This window comes from Sparus aurata, chromosome 23 (assembly GCF_900880675.1).
Source record: "Sparus aurata chromosome 23, fSpaAur1.1, whole genome shotgun sequence".
In the NCBI taxonomy this organism is placed as follows: Eukaryota; Metazoa; Chordata; class Actinopteri; order Spariformes; family Sparidae; genus Sparus; species Sparus aurata.
This window is the reverse complement of record NC_044209.1, coordinates 7,293,859-7,311,507: the sequence shown is the minus strand read 5'-3', so window position 1 is coordinate 7,311,507 and position 17,649 is coordinate 7,293,859. Positions and strand designations below refer to the sequence as shown.

General features: G+C 42.3%; 3 protein-coding genes across 14 annotated transcripts; 1 reads left to right on the top strand and 2 right to left on the bottom strand.

Moving 5' to 3' along the window:
* Nucleotides 1–1,164: 1,164 nt before the first annotated feature.
* Nucleotides 1,165–4,795, top strand: s1pr5a (sphingosine-1-phosphate receptor 5a). The gene is made up of 2 exons (XM_030409003.1): nt 1,165–1,318; nt 2,074–4,795. The coding sequence occupies exon 2, from the start codon at nt 2,366–2,368 to the stop codon at nt 3,569–3,571; it is 1,206 nt and encodes a 401-aa protein (XP_030264863.1). The 5' UTR covers nt 1,165–1,318; nt 2,074–2,365; the 3' UTR covers nt 3,572–4,795.
* Nucleotides 4,796–7,307: 2,512 nt separating this feature from the next.
* spc24 (SPC24 component of NDC80 kinetochore complex) lies at nt 7,308–10,563 on the bottom strand. The gene is made up of 6 exons (XM_030406694.1): nt 10,422–10,563; nt 9,317–9,499; nt 8,894–9,038; nt 8,655–8,759; nt 7,624–7,700; nt 7,308–7,540 (listed from the first exon to the last, which is right to left on the bottom strand). The coding sequence occupies exons 2-6, from the start codon at nt 9,480–9,482 to the stop codon at nt 7,434–7,436; spliced, it is 600 nt and encodes a 199-aa protein (XP_030262554.1). The 5' UTR covers nt 9,483–9,499; nt 10,422–10,563; the 3' UTR covers nt 7,308–7,433.
* Nucleotides 10,564–12,735: 2,172 nt separating this feature from the next.
* LOC115575013 (homeodomain-interacting protein kinase 1-like) lies at nt 12,736–17,207 on the bottom strand. Of its 12 annotated transcripts, none has more exons than XR_003982605.1 (9): nt 16,274–17,175; nt 15,806–15,997; nt 15,535–15,716; nt 15,244–15,367; nt 14,875–15,031; nt 14,699–14,754; nt 14,455–14,603; nt 13,380–14,333; nt 12,736–13,294 (listed from the first exon to the last, which is right to left on the bottom strand). XR_003982605.1 is itself a non-coding variant. In XM_030406752.1 (9 exons), the coding sequence occupies exons 2-9, from the start codon at nt 16,448–16,450 to the stop codon at nt 14,270–14,272; spliced, it is 1,101 nt and encodes a 366-aa protein (XP_030262612.1). In that variant the 5' UTR covers nt 16,451–16,462; nt 17,104–17,207; the 3' UTR covers nt 12,736–14,269. The 12 variants fall into 12 exon arrangements, 3 of the variants coding, with proteins under 3 accessions (XP_030262612.1, XP_030262610.1, XP_030262611.1); XR_003982607.1 differs by having other exon boundaries at nt 13,516–14,333; XR_003982606.1 differs by having other exon boundaries at nt 12,736–13,959; nt 14,119–14,333.
* Between the last annotated feature and the right edge of the window lie 442 nt (nt 17,208–17,649).

Sequence of the window (17,649 nt, the reverse complement as noted above, 5' to 3'; positions counted from 1 at the left end):
GATAACACACTCTCTCTCTCCAGCTGTGTTTCCTATTGTGACTGTGAAGACATACAGAGGGTGATTCAGCTAATTGAATTTAATGACTAAAAACATTAGTCATCGTAATTTCTTTAGCGCTTTTTCACCACACAAACACAAAGAACTAGACACGCATGAACCGCTCTCCCCAGCTTTAGCTAGTGAAAGTAGGTGAAAGTTCTGTTTTTTTTTTTGTTACTACGCATAAATGTTCTCTGTGCAATGGTGGTTCGACATGAAACTAGGTCTGGTTTGAGAACGTGAGGCCTCCAGCGATGTTTACAGTCAAGTCAGAGACATCTTGTGTCCAGCTGTCAAACTTTTTGAAATGAAAAATATTTCCTCTCCGTAGATTCTGGATTTTTCCAGTGAAGGAGGAGGATTAAATGTCATTTCAAAAATATTGGATGATGCAATTGAACTTTTTGTACGCGGTCACTCATAACAGAGTGTGTTTACTTCTCAGAACTCGTCTAAATGGGAACTTTAAGGGGGAGAGAAGACCTCCACATGGCACGTCAGCCCGAAAAAAAGCCCTTTTTTTGATGTGTGAGCTGAAAGATAATTACAGATGAAATCTATCTGAGTTGGTTATTTTCTGAAATTTGGGGTTTTCTGGGCTGCAAACACAGGCCCAGCTGCACCGCTCTCACAAATTACTGTTTTTCCACTGACAAATTAACTTGTGGTCTTTTTTTTTTTTTTTTTGTTTTCAGTTTTGCATTTGAGTGTGATGTTTTGCCTTTTATTAACTCTGTGTGTGTGAGAGAGAGAGAGTAAAAGAGGAGGAGGAGGAGATTTCAACACAATCTGACAAACCAGAAGAGCAACAATGAGCTGGTAAGGACCTACAGCCATAATTAGACTTCAAAAGCTCATTACTAACACACTGGCAAGATTTTCACAGGAGTTGCACCTGAGGGCAATCTGATAAGGCGGAGATCTCACTTTCTTCCTCTGCAGCCTTTTGCAGTGACACAAATACAAACGCGTAATCTGTCACGGAGCTCTAATCCCTCCTGAGGCTACATCAGAAAAAAAAAAAAAAGAAGAAGAAAAAACTTGAGGGGTCAGACAAGGGAGGGAAGAAAATCGTTGAAGGGCAAAGACATTATAGACCAACCCACTGCGTGTCGAGTCCTGCCCTGCTCGATTCCCACATCACACTCATATGTCGCCGTGGTGCAGAGAGAGGCTGAGTGCGCGTCCGCCTCCTCCTCCTTCTCCTCCTCCTCCTCTCCTCCGGCCGTGGGATCGCTTCTACCGCTTCTAAAAGGAGATTTACACGTTTTTACAGGTGCGTGAAAACTTTTTAAAAATATGCTCTTTTTTTTTTTTTTTTGCTTATGTGTCCGTCAAGGTGCTTGACAGGGGCGTGAAATGCGTCTGCGCTGCTCGGTGACACATTCAAAGTGACTTTCTTGTGCGCGAAAGGTCATTTTGTAACTTGCAGGATCTGAAAAAAAAAGGAACAGTTTCGACGCTATAATGTTTTTGTTTTTAAATTGTACGCCTGCTGATGAAAACTGGAAACCTGCGTAAAACAAACGATTCGTGATAAACTCAGTCCAATTGTCTGTACGAGTGGAATGAGATGTTTTGGGAACCTGGATGCGTGCGTATTTACGCATAAATTACGCGTAAACAAATGTAAACTGTGGCTTAGTTTTCTACTGGATTTGTTGTGTTCCAGTTTTTTGTTTGTTTTTTTCAAACGTGGGTTTAAATCTTTCGTGGCAGGAAAACACTCCCACTGAGGTCAACTGATGGAGAGAAATGTTCAATTAAAAGTGTAATGGGAACTTGTAAAGAGTTTTAATCCCACTGAAGTCTGAGCCGCTTTAATGTTTAATAAGTTATTACTCCATAATGTGGACTGGAGGCTTCCCCTCTCGTTAATCATGCAGATATGGTCGCTGTTATGTGTTTCATCATCAGGCACTCTGGATACTGTGGAGGGATATTTAATTCATTTGATATTGCATTTCCTATCGTTAATTATCGTGTTTGTTTTCCCTGCTCAATCCTGACTCTCCGTCCCTCTTGTTTCAGTGCGGGCTGGCTCTCGTCGCCTCCTAGTGATCAGACCGGGCATTGAGAGAAACTGCTTTTTTGGAAGAAAAAAAAAAAAAAATTCAAACCACAGGAAATCCTTTTTGATAGCATCAGAAGGAAGATTTTTTTTCCTCTGCGTATGCCAGCTGACTGACTTTTCAAAACCAAAGAAAGAATGCCCGATCAGAGGACGTTCTGACACCTTCTCTGAGGATCTAATTCAAAATCTGAAAAGGAGAGGGGAAAAAAAAGCATCTTTGTACCTCTGGAAGAATCAAAAAAAAAAAGAATGGACACAGGGACTCACCACGCTGCCTACGCCGCTGCTGCCCCGTCTGCCATGCCCATGGCCCCCTCCACAGGAAACCTGCTTCGGATGTTTCGTCAGTACCAGAGCAACGCGGTCATCATAGAGCACTACAACTTCACAGGCAAGCTGAAGGAGAACAAGTACAAGGATGGACTTAAACCAGAGGCCATAGCATTCCTGCTGGTCTGCCTGCTCATCGTGGTAGAGAACGCTGTGGTTCTCCTGGCCATATGGAAGAACAAGAAGTTCCATCTGCCCATGTACTATCTGCTGGGCAACCTGACGCTGTCTGACCTGCTCGCAGGCTTCACCTACATGGTGAACATCATCATGTCTGGTGCCAACACGCTGAACATGACCCCGGTGCTGTGGTTCCTCAGGGAGGGGGGTGTGTTCATCATGCTGGCCGCCTCGGTCGTCAGTCTTCTGGCCATCGCCATCGAGCGCCATGTCACCATGGTGAGGATGAAGCCGTATCAAGGGGACAAACAGGGCCGGATGTTCGCTCTGATTGGAGCGAGCTGGGTGCTGTCGGTGCTGCTGGGCATCCTTCCTGTCCTGGGCTGGAACTGTATGGGACAGCTGGAGCACTGCTCCACGGTCCTCCCGCTCTACGCCAAGAGCTACATCCTCTTCTGCATCACGGTCTTCAGCGCCATCCTCATGTCCATCGTGGTGCTCTATGTCCGAATCTTCGGCATCGTCAAGGCTAACACCCAGCGCCTCGCTTCTGTTCCCCAGCGCAAAGGCCTGTATCGCAAGTCCCAGAAGTACATGGCCCTGCTGAAGACCGTCACAATAGTCCTGGGGGTCTTCATCGCCTGTTGGCTGCCCCTCTTCATCCTCCTCCTGCTGGACTTCTTCTGCAAAGCCAAAACCTGCGATATACTCCTCAAGGCAGACTACTTCCTGGGCATCGCCATGTTCAACTCCCTTCTCAACCCCATCATCTACACCCTGACCAGCAAGGACATGAGGAGGGCCATCCTGCGGCTGCTCTGCCGACACTGCCTCCTAACAAAGGACGGACAGGTGAAGAAGATCGGGATGCCCTTCCTGGAGTGCAGCACCAGTAAGACTGATGCAGCCTCTCACAGACTGGAGGGACTGGAGAACACAGTGTCTTCCAGTAACTTAACCCCCTCGACTATCAAAGCCATTTACCCCAGGATGTCTAAAACATGACACCGCAGCTCCTTTAACACCGAGAGCAAACATTCAGACTGACACTTCTCTCTCATCCCACGCTGCGTTTGTGCCCACGTCGATCGAACAGATTTGAGCCGTAGGAGCTGAAGTTCTGTGTTGCACTCTGCCACAGATTTGGAATGAGACTGTTAAGCCTGGTATATGTGATGGATGTCCAAATTGAGAGAAAAACAAGAACTTTTTCAACTTTCTGTGCATATTTTTTACAAGTGTGATCATGAGAAACAGGACATGTCAGAGCATGAACAGTGTCTTGCAGTTCCCTGTGAATAAAAACGCATTGTATTTGTCTTTTAGACACTGAAACCAAGGCCAGTATTTGTTGGAGGATGCTCCGTATGGAAACAATTTCATTCATTCATTCTTTTTTTTTTTTTTAGAAGTGACAGAGAAATCAAAGACTGTGTAAATACAGCCAATTATGCTGCACATCTGAGCACGAGATTTCTCCTTATCTCCTCGCCCTGTGTAGCACATAATGACATGTTGTTACAAACACAGAGCATCCACACCCAAACCCTGCTGCCAAAACCGTGTAATTTCTGCCATGTGAGTTTTGGTCAGCAGTAATGGCGGGTAGACGTCCCCTCTGCTGAGATCAGAGGCTCGGCGGCCCGGAGACGCACTGAAAACGTCACATGGAGGCTTGCGCCGAGCGGTTTGCAGCTTTGGAGGTCCCTCCGACATATGTAGCGACACATGATGAATGAGTAGAAGCTATAAAGCTGACAGAGGAGGTTTGTCGACGCCTCTTTGGTTCTAAGAAACTACGATGTCAGCGCAGTGATGCGACATTTACCCATGGATAAAACAGAAACCTTTTTTTTCTTTGTTGGGGAAAATCCATCACAACATGACAGCGATCAATTTTTCACATGAAAGGGCATAGATATTATCTTCTCCCACATCGCAGAAATCTGAAGAGGCTCAGGCAAAAGTGTGTGGGCTTCACAGTGTCGGGGAAATTCATGGTGTTCAAAGTGACTTGAAAAGGACACTTTGCCAATTATAGTACTGTACATAAATGTAAAGAGAAAAATGATATATGTTTACTGATTGTTTTTTTTTTTAGTATACTAAAATGTAAATATCTATAGCCTTTTCTGAGCTGCATTTTGTATTGTAAAAAAAAAAACTCACTTAAGTTATGAAGCCAGTTTTATATATGCACTGAATAAAAACATATGTGAATGATGTTTACTCCAGAGTCACCTTCTAAGTTTTCTGCCCGCCTCATGTCTCTATCATCGACGTCCTTCCTGTTTCTTACTGCCGAACAAACACACACACACAGCACTCACTATTGTGATTACACATAAAACTGTAACATGTGTAATGAATACAACTAATACATGAAGGACAATCCAAATAATGTTAATTACATTTAAAAGGCAATTATGTGGTTTTGGAGAAGAAATTCAAACTCTGAAATGTCATATTTACAATATTTATGAGATAGTAATACAAACTCAGAAAAATGTCTTATTTTTCTTTTAACCCTAACCCAGAACACTGTTTGAAGCTAGGAAGGTGGCAGGGTCCGCCACACATAATCAAAGTAACATTTTTGTTGTTATTTAAAGACAGTTTGTTTTCCTTAGCAATGAAAACCTCACAAAAAAATTACAATTTTTCTCCACTGATCCCAAAAATACATAACACACCTTTGAATATTTATACATTTTTAAACTACACACGCATTACTGACATTTTTCATTCCACACTAATATAGTCCCATTAGGTCTGAATATTTGTTTGCTGACGTGAAAACAAAAGCTTTATGAATATTGTCACTATGAGCTCTGCGGATCTGTTCTGACAGTAAAAACTTTTAAAAAAAAAAAGTTTTCTCTTTTCCCCAAAATGTGGGCTTATTTAATTGAATTCACTACGTCAATAAGAAACGAATGTCACTGCAATACCTTGTGTCCCGGTGGAGCTTAGAGAGAGCACGGTTTGCGCCTCAGAGGTCTTAAGGCAACATCACAGTGACCTCTGAAGCTGCGGCTAAATGTGATCCAACTAGATCAACTGCAAAAATCATCAATCAACAAGGTATAGAGGCAAAAACATCATATACTCTGTTTGTATAGTAGTAAAGAGACTCCGACAGGGTAGCGATGAAAGGGGAAATAAGGACAGATAGGGGCTCTCAGTCTTAAGCTGCAGCACCCCACCTCCATGCAAACCACCTGTGAACCACTTGATATGAGATGTGCCTGTGGTACACAAGAAGCTGCAGAAACACCAGCAACAGTGTAAGCTGTTCGCTGCTCTGTTTACCGTAAGGAAAACCACATATTAGTGCGTGGTTCCTCCAATTTTATACTAAGTGTTAGTTTGAGCAGTATGTCAGCCGGCCTACTCCTAACCACGTGCAATGCTGCAGTGGTACGACATTTGTGGTATCAAGTCATTTTCAAAGAAGAGGGGAGTTTCAGTTCTCAGCAGAGCAGATGGGTAAATAATAATACGACACATCTGCCTGGCAGTGCAGAACCCTGCGTGGGCAGCATCCCTGCGAGGCCTGGGTGGAAGTTTAGATTACAGAATGTTGTTCTTGTTACTGGTTTCTTGTTGTGTCACTTTCTTTTTGCTAACTCAGGACAAGGACGTCACAAATGCAAGAACACGGTACCAGGGAAAAAAAAAATGTTGATGACAGTTCCCCAAAGCCCTGGATGACCTCCTCGAATGTGTTGTTCCTTCCACAACCCAGAGGTATTCCGTTTACTGTCATAGGTGAGTCAAGAAACAAGAAAATATTCACTTTGAAGAAGCTGGAATCAGAGAAATAATTAAACACGATAATCAGAATAGTTGGTGATCAGTTTTATTGTTCACAACTAATTGATGAATCATTTCAGCTCTAATAAGCACCATCATGGCCTGACTTGTGATTGAGTGAAGTATATTGTGGTATTCTATTGGCACAGGTCGATTTAGAAATACATAAGTACGTAGGGCAGGAGTGTCGGACAGCCAGATGTTTTTAAGGGGGAAAATTAAAGAACTAATCAAATTGTATTGTATTATATTGTTGTTTATGCCATTTTTGTGATTTAAAAATGCTTTTGAAATATTCTCATTACTTTGTATAAATGATCCAAGCTAGGAGGGCAGATAGACACCCCTGAATCAGACATTAATGCCAAACAAGAGTGTTGAGAAAGTTGAAAATGTTTGCACAGAGTAATGCACAAACAATTGAAACATAGCCATAAAAAAGGATGAATTGTTGAAATGAAATTGTTAAAAGTAATAAACAAAGAGAATGAATAGATTTCTGACTGTGGGGCTAAATGGTTGAAACTGTAAGCCAAGTATCTGGAACATGACTGGTGGTGTAGAGCTCATCAGACAAACAAAGGCAGACAAAAATATAGTTAACTAGTCTGACCAACCCTACAAACCTCTTCTAAAGCTTTCTTCAGCACCTCAATTTCTTTGACCCGTTACCATGTCAAAGGCTCCATTGTCATCTTGTTAACCAAAACAAAAACTCTAGTTGAAAACCTACATAAAGGAGTTGATCTCCCAGCAATGTCTCATCTGAGTTTGTTTGATTCCAAGAAAACCATGTAGACTTTTAACAAAACATTTTTAAAAAACAGCTGCAGCGACATCTAGTGGCCAACGCCCCTCAGCATCGACGCCACAAAGTGTCCAACTCGATCCAATTTTCAGAAATACATTCAAGGAACCACAAAGCAAACGTTGAAGATATTTAATTTTAAAAACAATACAAATGTCGTATAGAACAGGAGGAAACAAACACATTTACAGACAAACAAAAATAGTGTGCACAACATTTCTGACGAGCGCCGCCATCCTGCAGCTACCACTCAGTGCTGACAAAGTCCCACAGCTGGTCGCTGATGTCACTGCGAGGTCGCATGGATGTGTCGATGTTGATGGGCGTGGCCAGGTCTGCTCCGTAGTGCACTGCAAGAGAAGAAAACAACGTGAGGCCATGTTACAGAAACACGATCTGACAGAACACACAAGGTAACGACAGAGGACTGTACCTCCTTTTAAGATGTTGGCTGGTGTATTATACTCCCACTTGATCTTGGTGATGAGGTAGTACACCTGAGCCACGTATCTGTTTAGGGGAAATAAGACAAACTTCTCAAAAGCTCCCAAATGTAACTGTCATCACATGCAAGCAACACAGAGGAGTTAAATAGACTCATGCAAAGTTAAAAGAAGGATAATGTGTTATTTGACTGCTAATTTTCTGGGTCAGCTTCTGTCTGTGGAGGAGTGGTACATCATGTCTACAGGAGTCAAGTTAATGAATCCTTTGCTCTGTGCTGTTTGTTTTTAGATCCAACTCAAACGAAGTAGCATTGTCAAAAGTACCAAACTCTTCATACATATGCATTCTCAGTATTTGAAACTATCTGAATACTGATTTTTACACCATTCCTAGGTGCGTTTTTTTACCCTCCTCTCTAGCAGTGAGTTCTGTGACATCCCTCACTGTTGTGTCCGTAAACAAACTTAAATGCTCTTGTTTTTATTCTTGATTAATCTGTAGATTGTTATACTATTTATTTATTATGGTGTTGTGCACTTTGCTTATTTTGCACTGCCTCTTTCTCCTGCCCCCCTTCTTTTTGTTTGTTTGTTTTGTTTCCAGTCTCTGCAATAATGCTAAATCTGTAGCATCCATTCACAGGTAGAACAAGCTGATGGTGGCTAAAAGTTCTTGAGATCCCTGAACTAGTGACATTTCACAAAACCTGACCAATACAGTCTATGTTCAATCAAGATGTATTGACATCACCCTCAGAAACACAGCATATCTATTACACGGCTTTAGACTACACTGCTCTATTACTATACAGTATTCATGTTAGATTCAGCAGCATAGGCCATATGTAAAAATATCTGTGTTTCTTTATATCCAACCCAAACTACAACAAAAGTAATTAATGTGAAGAAGAGGGGATATTGGTCATTTTCATTCTAAATGGTCTAAATGTGGTGACTGGAGGTCAGTGAGATAATTCCTTGAGAGCACCCTTTCTAACAACTGATAAATGACACTCACACCGCTGAAGGGATGACCTCGGTGGTGTCTTCATCCACCTCGTTCTGAAGACTCTGAAGCTCATGTTCGGTGTTTCGCAGACTCTCCAACTCTCTCTGCAGAAATCTGGAGTGGGGTTCAGGATGCTAACAAGAAAATGGGTGAGTGAAGCAGGACAGGGTTCGCAAAAGACACTGCAAAGATGTGGATTCTTTGATTGATAGCATACTCCGGCGACCAGGTGCATTTTAAAAGGATACTGTAATTCAGAGTCGGTGATCTGGCTCTTGGCCGTGCACTGCCTCAGCTGCTCCCCCAGGTTCTCCAGCTCGTTCTCCCTTTGCTTCTTCTCCTCCTCCATGTCCAGCAGCCTCTGGCCGGCGCTCTCCTCAGTCTGAGCCATATCTGGAGGTGAAGAGATGATGAAGAAAAACAAGAGATAGAGAGGATTAAAGATGAAGAGCAGAGTGTCCCCTGCTGCTGTCATTAGGAAAGTCAAATTGCATTGAGGATGCCCTCTGGACAAATTGTTGTTGACATTCAGTGAAACACTATACACTTGTATCAGCACACAACCTCATATACTGTATATATCCAATTTATCTTTGTGTAACAGTGACAATGCACCTAAAAGTAAACTGACAGCTGAGCAACAAAAGCTCACTACATGTCTGACTGCTTACCTTTTAAAATCTGCGTCACGATCTTCTTTGTCTCTACATGTTGGTCGAAAAGGGCCCGATGTTCATCTTTCACTCGTCTCAGTATCACAGGCTGGCTGCTGTTGATGAAGGCCACCAACGCCTCGCCCGTCTCCTCCAAGTCTTGAAATTTACGTCCCTGAGCCATCGTGGTGAAACAGGCAGCTAGAGCACACATTACAGAAGAGATTTAACTAAAGGCGTCGAGGTTTATTTCTCTGTAGGGCGCACTCAGTGAGAGGTCATCAATAATTGTGAAGCTTCACATCATCAACAACAAACAACCAAACACCATAGTCTAAACAACAAAGTCTCTTAGTCAAACGAGGAAGAAGAAATGTTTAGATTAGCAGCTTCAACAAAAGTGCCTACAGTGTTTTAAAGCTGTAACTATTAATCAAGTAGTCAGTCACAAGAAACTCAAACCACACTATTATTCTGATTAAGGATTATTCCTTTTAGTCATTTTTAGAGCAAAAATCTCAAACATTTGCTGGTTCCTGCTTCCTTAATGTAGGTTTTGCTAAGCTATTAATTGTGAAAATGCTTATATAATGCTTGGATGTTCGAATTAAAATGATGTATGGTAATGTTTTAGTTTCATAACATCCAGTTTTTAACCAACATCTTTCGCCCGCAAACGTTTTTTCTGTTCTACACCGTGGAGGAACAGAAGCAGTGTTGGTAAATCTCTCTCTCTCACACACACACACACACACACACACACACACATACACCGGTTCCCAGAAAAATGCACTCGGTAAACTCTTTTCTTTAGCGGATGTATACGTTATTGATTTCAAACAAAGAACCCAACGCTAACTTTGACAGTCGAGGCAACAGGACTAGACACAGATCTGTAACACACTTGGCTGAATGTGACAAACCCTCACTGTGTTTTGTTTACAACGACGGTGCGTGCAGTGTGAACGTTAGCTCCGTGGCTAGCTTAACTGTAATTAAATGAAACAGACACTCGACACAAGATACGAGGAACATTTTCAACTCTGCAACTAACTAGTCGGAGCAATGTTTGTGTGAGAAGTGAGCTCATGTTTTGTTAAAAGTGAAGTAGAAAACATCGTACCGGTCAGCTCTCTCCCGAGATTCAAATTCAGACTGTGAGCGCGCGCCACTACCTCATGTTCTTCTTCTGTGGTGATTGGCGGAACCGGAGCAGCCTCTCGCGTGCGTACCGCCCCCTACAGTACAGGAGTGCGCATGCGCAACCTATCTGTCCCTGACCCAGTCATATATACTATACAAAGTTGAATGGTACATGAATGTGTTCTTCCGCTGGATTGGTCCATCGGTCTTCGACCTTTAACCAGATTGGCTCGTTGATCTGATCTGAAAGGGGCCACCTGGAGGCAGATAAGAAGAGATGGACTCTTCTTATCTGCCTCCAGGTGGCCCCTTTCACAGCTGCCGTTTCCCCTTTCTGCTAGAAGATGAGCAGAACCTACCCTTTCCAGTTCCTCTGTCTTCAACTGTCAAAACTGCTACCCTTTTCCTGACCTCCCATACGTTAAACTGGTGCACTCTTCACGACCTCTTGGTTGTTGCAACTTGCACTTTCCTGTGACCTATAATGTAGACACTTTCCATGCCCTTTATGGAACGAACATAGCCCATGTATCTTCACCCTCTGTATATTGCAACTCTCACTTCTGTATTTTTCTTGCTTGCTTATTATCACACTTCTGCATCACTCCTGTCCTGACCTGCCCATGACCTTGATTACAATTAGTTCCTTTAACGCATCTTACTGATCAACAATAACTGCCATTTGTTTAGCTTATAAAATGAGCATTAGAGCATATATTTATTTACATCACTCACTTGTCAGCAGCTCTGACCTTTGTCTGTAACTCGTGCTCTAATTGCTACTGTATTCTTTTAAAGGACATCATTGTGCGAGCAAGCAAAAATTAGTTTAACATGTTCATCATCTGACATTCACATGTGACCTTGGCCTCTCCCTACAAAAGGCACTCTCTGTTCTTTGTCTCTTATCCTGGCTTTTCTCTCATATGTATTAAAGGGATATTCCCGTGTAAGTTTAATCCATGGTCTTAATCACGGTGAAACTGTGTTAGACTCCCTCTCGAGAGATCAAGTTAGCAGACCGCTAATTTACGGAGTTTTATCAACCTCAGAAACGACCACACGACAACAATACACTGCAGTAAATGGATCCAAATATAAACCACCACCAAAAAGCCACAAATAATGCTCAGAACAGCACCAAACTTCAGCAACAGTACAAATAGGTTTCTCAGCACATAGTTTGGGGCATCTAACCTCCGCTAGCTTAGCTGGATTTCTATTGGGAAGCTAAAAACAGATTTCAACTCTCTTCCATCAGCTTCCGGGTCGGGGAAGTCCTGACGCGACGATTACCGAGTGCGGTTAGAAATGCTCAATTCCGTTCTTTTCCCTGTCTGCTCTCGATAATAACTGTTGTAAACTGGCAGGTAAGACACATATGAACTTTGATTGCTTTTCCATGGAGTCATAATCATACATTTTCATCCATGAGCCGCGGAACTCTACTACACTCGGTAATCGAGTTGTCGGGACTTCCCGTCAGCAGGAAGCCGCTGCAGAAGAGAGGTAAATTTTGTCAACTTTTCAGTAGAAATCCAGCTAAGCTAGCAGAGTTTTTATGCTCCGGACTATGTGCTGAGACCCTGTTTGTACTGTTGCTGAAGTTTGGTGCTGTTCTGAGCATTATTTGTGGCTTTTTGGTGGCGGTTTATATTTGGATCCATTTACTGCAGTGTATTGTTGTCGTGCGGTCGTTTCTGAGGTTGATAAAACTCCGTAAATTAGCGGTCTGCTAACTTGATCTCTCGAGAGGGAGTGTAACACAGTTTCATGGTGTGTTAGACCATGGATTAACTCACACCGGAATAGCCCTTTAACCCTTCATAGCGATGGGGTAATGCTTGTTTCAGTCACATTGGTCAACAGGATAAGTACAACTCTTTAATAGTACAGTGTGTTAAGGTACTTAAACCAGACAGGTAAAATAATAAATTCTTACATGTTTTAACCAGTTGATTTTAAATATAGTATTAATAATTTGAAAATCTAAGACTTTAAGACCACCCTCTGAGTATTGTCTAATACGCGTTTTCCTCTGTAGGTACTCATTCTTGATTTTTCAAATGACTTTAAATAAGAGTGAATCAATAGCTGCACATGTTTTCCAATCAATATATATATACTGTAGATCTGCTTACTGTAATTCCCAGATATTTTACCACTTTTTTTTACCTTCATAGATCTATTAAAAGAATGTCAGAATTGTGTACAGTCATTATTTCAAACGTATTCTTATTAATAGCGAGTGTGAGTGAGTACATGTTTAAGGCATCTATAACAATAGGGCATGGTTAATTTTTAATCATCTTATTTTTATTTAGTTTATGCTGAAATAACGGTTATTTTTCTGTCAGCTTGTCTCTACAGAGAACACATTTCACATGATTTGATCCATCAGTAATATAAAGGTACCGAGTAGTTCAGTTTCACATACTAAACCTGAAATCAACTCTGAGTAAATACTGAATACTTAGTGGTATTACTTAGCCTAATGAAAGTCATCGGACAGTTTCTTAAAATCCAGTGTAATTGTTTATAGACTGATTGAGTGTGGGAGGAAACCGGAGAACCCGGTGGAAACCCACGCAGACACGGGGCCAACGAGCAAGCTTTACACAGACAGAAAGGGGTCCGGAATAAGCCATTGACCACTGAGCCACCATGCTGCCCTCGGAAGCTCTATGAGGGTTTTGATTGCACCATGCTAAAGAAACCCAATACAGAACTTCACTTCACGCGTCCCGAATCCTCATCAGCGCGGGAAACACAGCAGCCTGAAGTCTTCCTCAACTACGAGAGAATGCGTATGAAGCAATTCTTTTTTCTTCCTTCTCCTCTTCTTCTATGATTCTGAAAATCAAAGGACATTAAATACCTCAGCCGTACTTCAAAATGGACAACAATTAAAACACAAGTAGAGGTGACTATCACTTACTGTAACTGAAGTTCATCTGCGAACTAAACGCACACACAAAAAAGGGTAACCTTCCTATTCTTGTCTTGACATCTTCAGTGAAATGTCTCCCTTCTAACTCAAGGGTAAATTTCATAACTGGAGGCAATAATCTCACCTGAGGGGAGAAAACGTGCCGTATTTCTATGATAGGGCATTAAGGCAATATGGGGGCTTTACCAAACAAATATTGACATGTGTGATTGTCTGCAGTCAGATCTGTCTCTAAATGAGCTGCATACTTTTTTCAAAACATATTTTATGCTTGTGGGAAAAAACGAAGCACTTGGAGAAAACCAGACAGACACGGGAAGAATGAGCAAACAATGACAATTTTGCTTGCAAAACTCCCAAGAAGCCCAGAAAGCCATGCCAAGACACTGTGCATAGAGCATTAATTTACACATCCCTGATCCTCATCAACGCAGGAAACAAGGCGGCTTAAAGTCTTTTCTGGAGATGGAGGGCAGTCGTCTGGTTGGATGTTACTGCTCTCTTCATCCTCCAGAGCGCAGAAGTAGGCTATCATTCAATGTCCTGACTCGAAGAAGTGAAGCGGACACTAAACATGAAATAACACACACACAGAATTATCATGTCATTGTCACAATGTCTTAAGGAATAATGTAAATTTCCTCTCAGATCTGCAATTAATTCTGGCGAGTTGAACAATCTCATCTGAGAAATGTGTGTCATGTCCAGAGGAAGACACCTCACCCACCCTTTAGCTCACTAACTGCACTCTCCAGATCTCCCATCCGCTGTGTTTTTTGGCTGCTGCAGGACGAACCCAAGTAAGATTGGATGGTGGCAGGCTCGTAATTAGCGCGGGGCCTTCTTCTCTGATGACTGCCGTTTTTTGTCTTATCTCCTTATGTTGGTTGGTCTTGGACTTCTCTGTGAATTGGACCAGATGTTGATGCCAAAGCATCATTGCTACCAAAAGAGACACTCACTGTTAAATTGATGACCCGGAAACAAAATGATCAAATGAGAAATCATCACTAATTAACAGAGCACCACCTGTAGAACCCACAGCCAGCGCACACACACTTACTTTGGGTAGTCTTTTGTGATGAATGGATGAGTGAGGACTTTCTTGGGAGTGATCCTCTTCTTCGCATCCACTTTCAGCATGGCCTTCAGGAGCTCGATACACTGCTCTCGCTCCACGGCCTCACTCTTGTTTTTTTCCTCCAGACGCATCTGGTTGAGGAAACATCGTTCAAATTCATCAGTCAACTCATCCTCGTGATCATAAAAAGACAATCGATCATTGGGACAATGAACTTCACACGTACTTCTTTCAGATCGTCCAGAGACTGGAACTCGTGGCTCTTTTTGATTCTTGTCTGGTCTGCAAAAAACTCAGCATAAGTCTAAAAGGAGGATGAAAGTGTTTGTATTAATACTCCTCTAAATCAGTCTGAATGTTGTGAAATATGACCGTGTAATGTCATCAAGAAAATATACTAACAAAAGATTAAATAAGTTCTGTAAAGGTTGGAGAGGGTACATTGTGGTACCTTGATCCTCCACACTTGGTCATTTATGTTGAAGAAATTCTTTGTCTGTCGACCATTTTCAAGAACATCGTCTGCTGGCTGACCCAGGAGTTCAACAATGTTCAGCATCTGGAGATTAGAAAGAGAATGACATCAATATATGCAAGAGGCAGCAAAATATTTTTCTCAGGAGGGCAAAGTAATGACCCGCCCATATCTTAATGGCCTGTTCAGTTGGGTAAGAATATAAAGGCAAGCCAACCAATTGTAGCTAAGGTACAAATTGAAGACACACAAGTGAAAATATTTGGCAAATTGTCTGGCTATAGTAGATGACTTACTATTTCATATTCAGTTACTCCTGAGAACGGTAGACGGCCGCAGATCATCTGGAACATCGCACAGCCCAGGGTCCACATGTCAATGGCCTGAGAATATCGACAGCCCAGGATAATTTCTGGGGACCTGAATGTGGAAGAGAAACATTACAGGATGTTTACGCTGATATATTTTGTAAAGTGAGCGCGTGGACAGAACATGTTACAGGGAGGGGGCACACAGCTGCTTCTTCATGGTAAAAACAGTAAACTACTAACTCGCTCCAGTATAATGATACAAATAGTCTACCTTACCTAAAAGCTACTGGTTGCAGTATTCTGCCCGTCCTGGCCTCTAATCTGGGAATGGCCAGGCCAAAGTCTATCAGCTTGACTTCAAAGGGTCGACATCGGTGATTCACCAACATTATGTTGTCCAGTTTGACGTCAGTGTGGATCACCTGGTTCTCCTTCAGGGCTTTAAATGCTGTGGCCATCTGAAAGCACAAGGTTGGTAAATATGCACCAAAGCCTAAAACTGAGTGTTCAGTGCTTTGCTTTCCATCCGATGATGCTGTGTTCATACCTGTTGGACGATGGTTCTGATGTCACTCAGAAGCAAAGGGGCATTATTTCTCTTCTTCATGTAGTCATGAAGGCTTATATCCAATGGCTCAAACACAATCGCCTTTCCAAGTGTGGTCTGAAAACAATCGATGAACTTGACAATGTTGTGTTTGTCAAGCTTGAGGCCCTTGATCTTTTTCAGCATGGAAATCTGGAGACACAGGCAAGTTTGACATGATTAGTAGTTTGCAGGCAGTTGATGTGCTAACAGTCAGGAAAAACTGTTGAAGCTGGACGTCTTGGAGAGTGTTGAAAGGCAGAGCTTCGTATTGTGGTACTCCAAACATACTGCACCAATAATCACTATATCTTTACATTAAGGTCATTTAATTATTCTAAATAAAATGAGTTGCTCTTTTGCAGGCAGTTACTGCACCTTTGACTATGTGACATCTTTGTGAACATTAAAATCAACAAAGTTTCACACCTCGTTCCAGGTTTGTTGGCCCTGGCAGTTAGGGAACTTTATAGCCACAGTCTCACTTGTATCCTTGTTCATACATTTCACCACCGTTCCAAAGGCGCCCCCTCCAAGGACGTTCAGGAACTTATACTTGCTGGGGAGTTCGAAGGGGCAAGCAGCAGCGGCTTTAGCGGGTGCCATTTCTCTGTTAGACTGATGAGACAAAACAGGTGAAAAGAAGAAAATGGAGAAGTTACTTTCATTCCCTTTGAAGGACCACAACCATGTTTCAGACATTGTGCTACAGATAGTGTATATCTATTTTGCTACCATCCAGTGGTGTCTACCCTGTCACCAATTAGACTAGACGAAACATGTTAAACTACTGCTTTAGGTCTTCACATAGACAATCATTCCACTCACATTACACCCAGGTGTGCACACACACACGCACACACACACACACACACACACACACACACACAGTGTAGAGGAGATGAGTGAAGGGGCTGCCACACATGCTACAGTGCCCAATGAGCAGTGTTAGGGGTCGGTGCCTTGCTCAAGGGCAACTCAGCAATGCCCAGGATGTGAACCAGCATTCTCCAACTGCCAGTCCAATTCGTACTGAGCTATGGTCGCCCGATATTTACTTCATATTCCACATTTCAGTGATCATCTGATTGTCTGAGGTCTAAATAAAATCACTGATTGTTAATGTTCAGTACACAGTTGTTTAATTTAAGATCAATTTACTTTAAATAAGCACACAGATTCTCTGTCTGAGCTCTGATTGCCTGCAAATAACTAAACCATCCTAAATATTATCAGCTCATCTCTGCTTTGTGACTCACCTGTCTCACGATGGTTGAAGGCTGTTAACTTCTCTGGATCACTTCTAAGATATATTTATAAGCTTGATGGCAGTTAAGTGGTCAATCATTTAAAACGGCCCCACGTCACGACTGTTGCTTTGATTTCCCCCCCTCCAAGCCCCGCCCCTTTGCTATCATCCTCCCCGACACACGCATTCGAACGCCACTCTTCGCGCGCGCACGCACACACACGCACGCACAAGTCATGCACAAAATAACTTTTTATTAAACGAATACGCACAATATCATTATGAATGAAATACGCTTTATTTGGAAGCAGCTCTGATGACAGGTGGTGAAGGCTGGGCTATAACTGGCTCTGTCAGGTCACTGTACACGGCAAAGGGTCTCTTTGTATTTTTATCCATGTCATCACTGCATGTGGAGGAAACACCTCGAAAACTTTTTCCGTGGTATACCATTGTATGCATTTCAACCAGTTTCAGTGAAATAATATGTAATGCACAGTTGGGGAGTTATTGGGTATTAACAAGTAAATCTTTAGCACCATTATGTGTGATTATA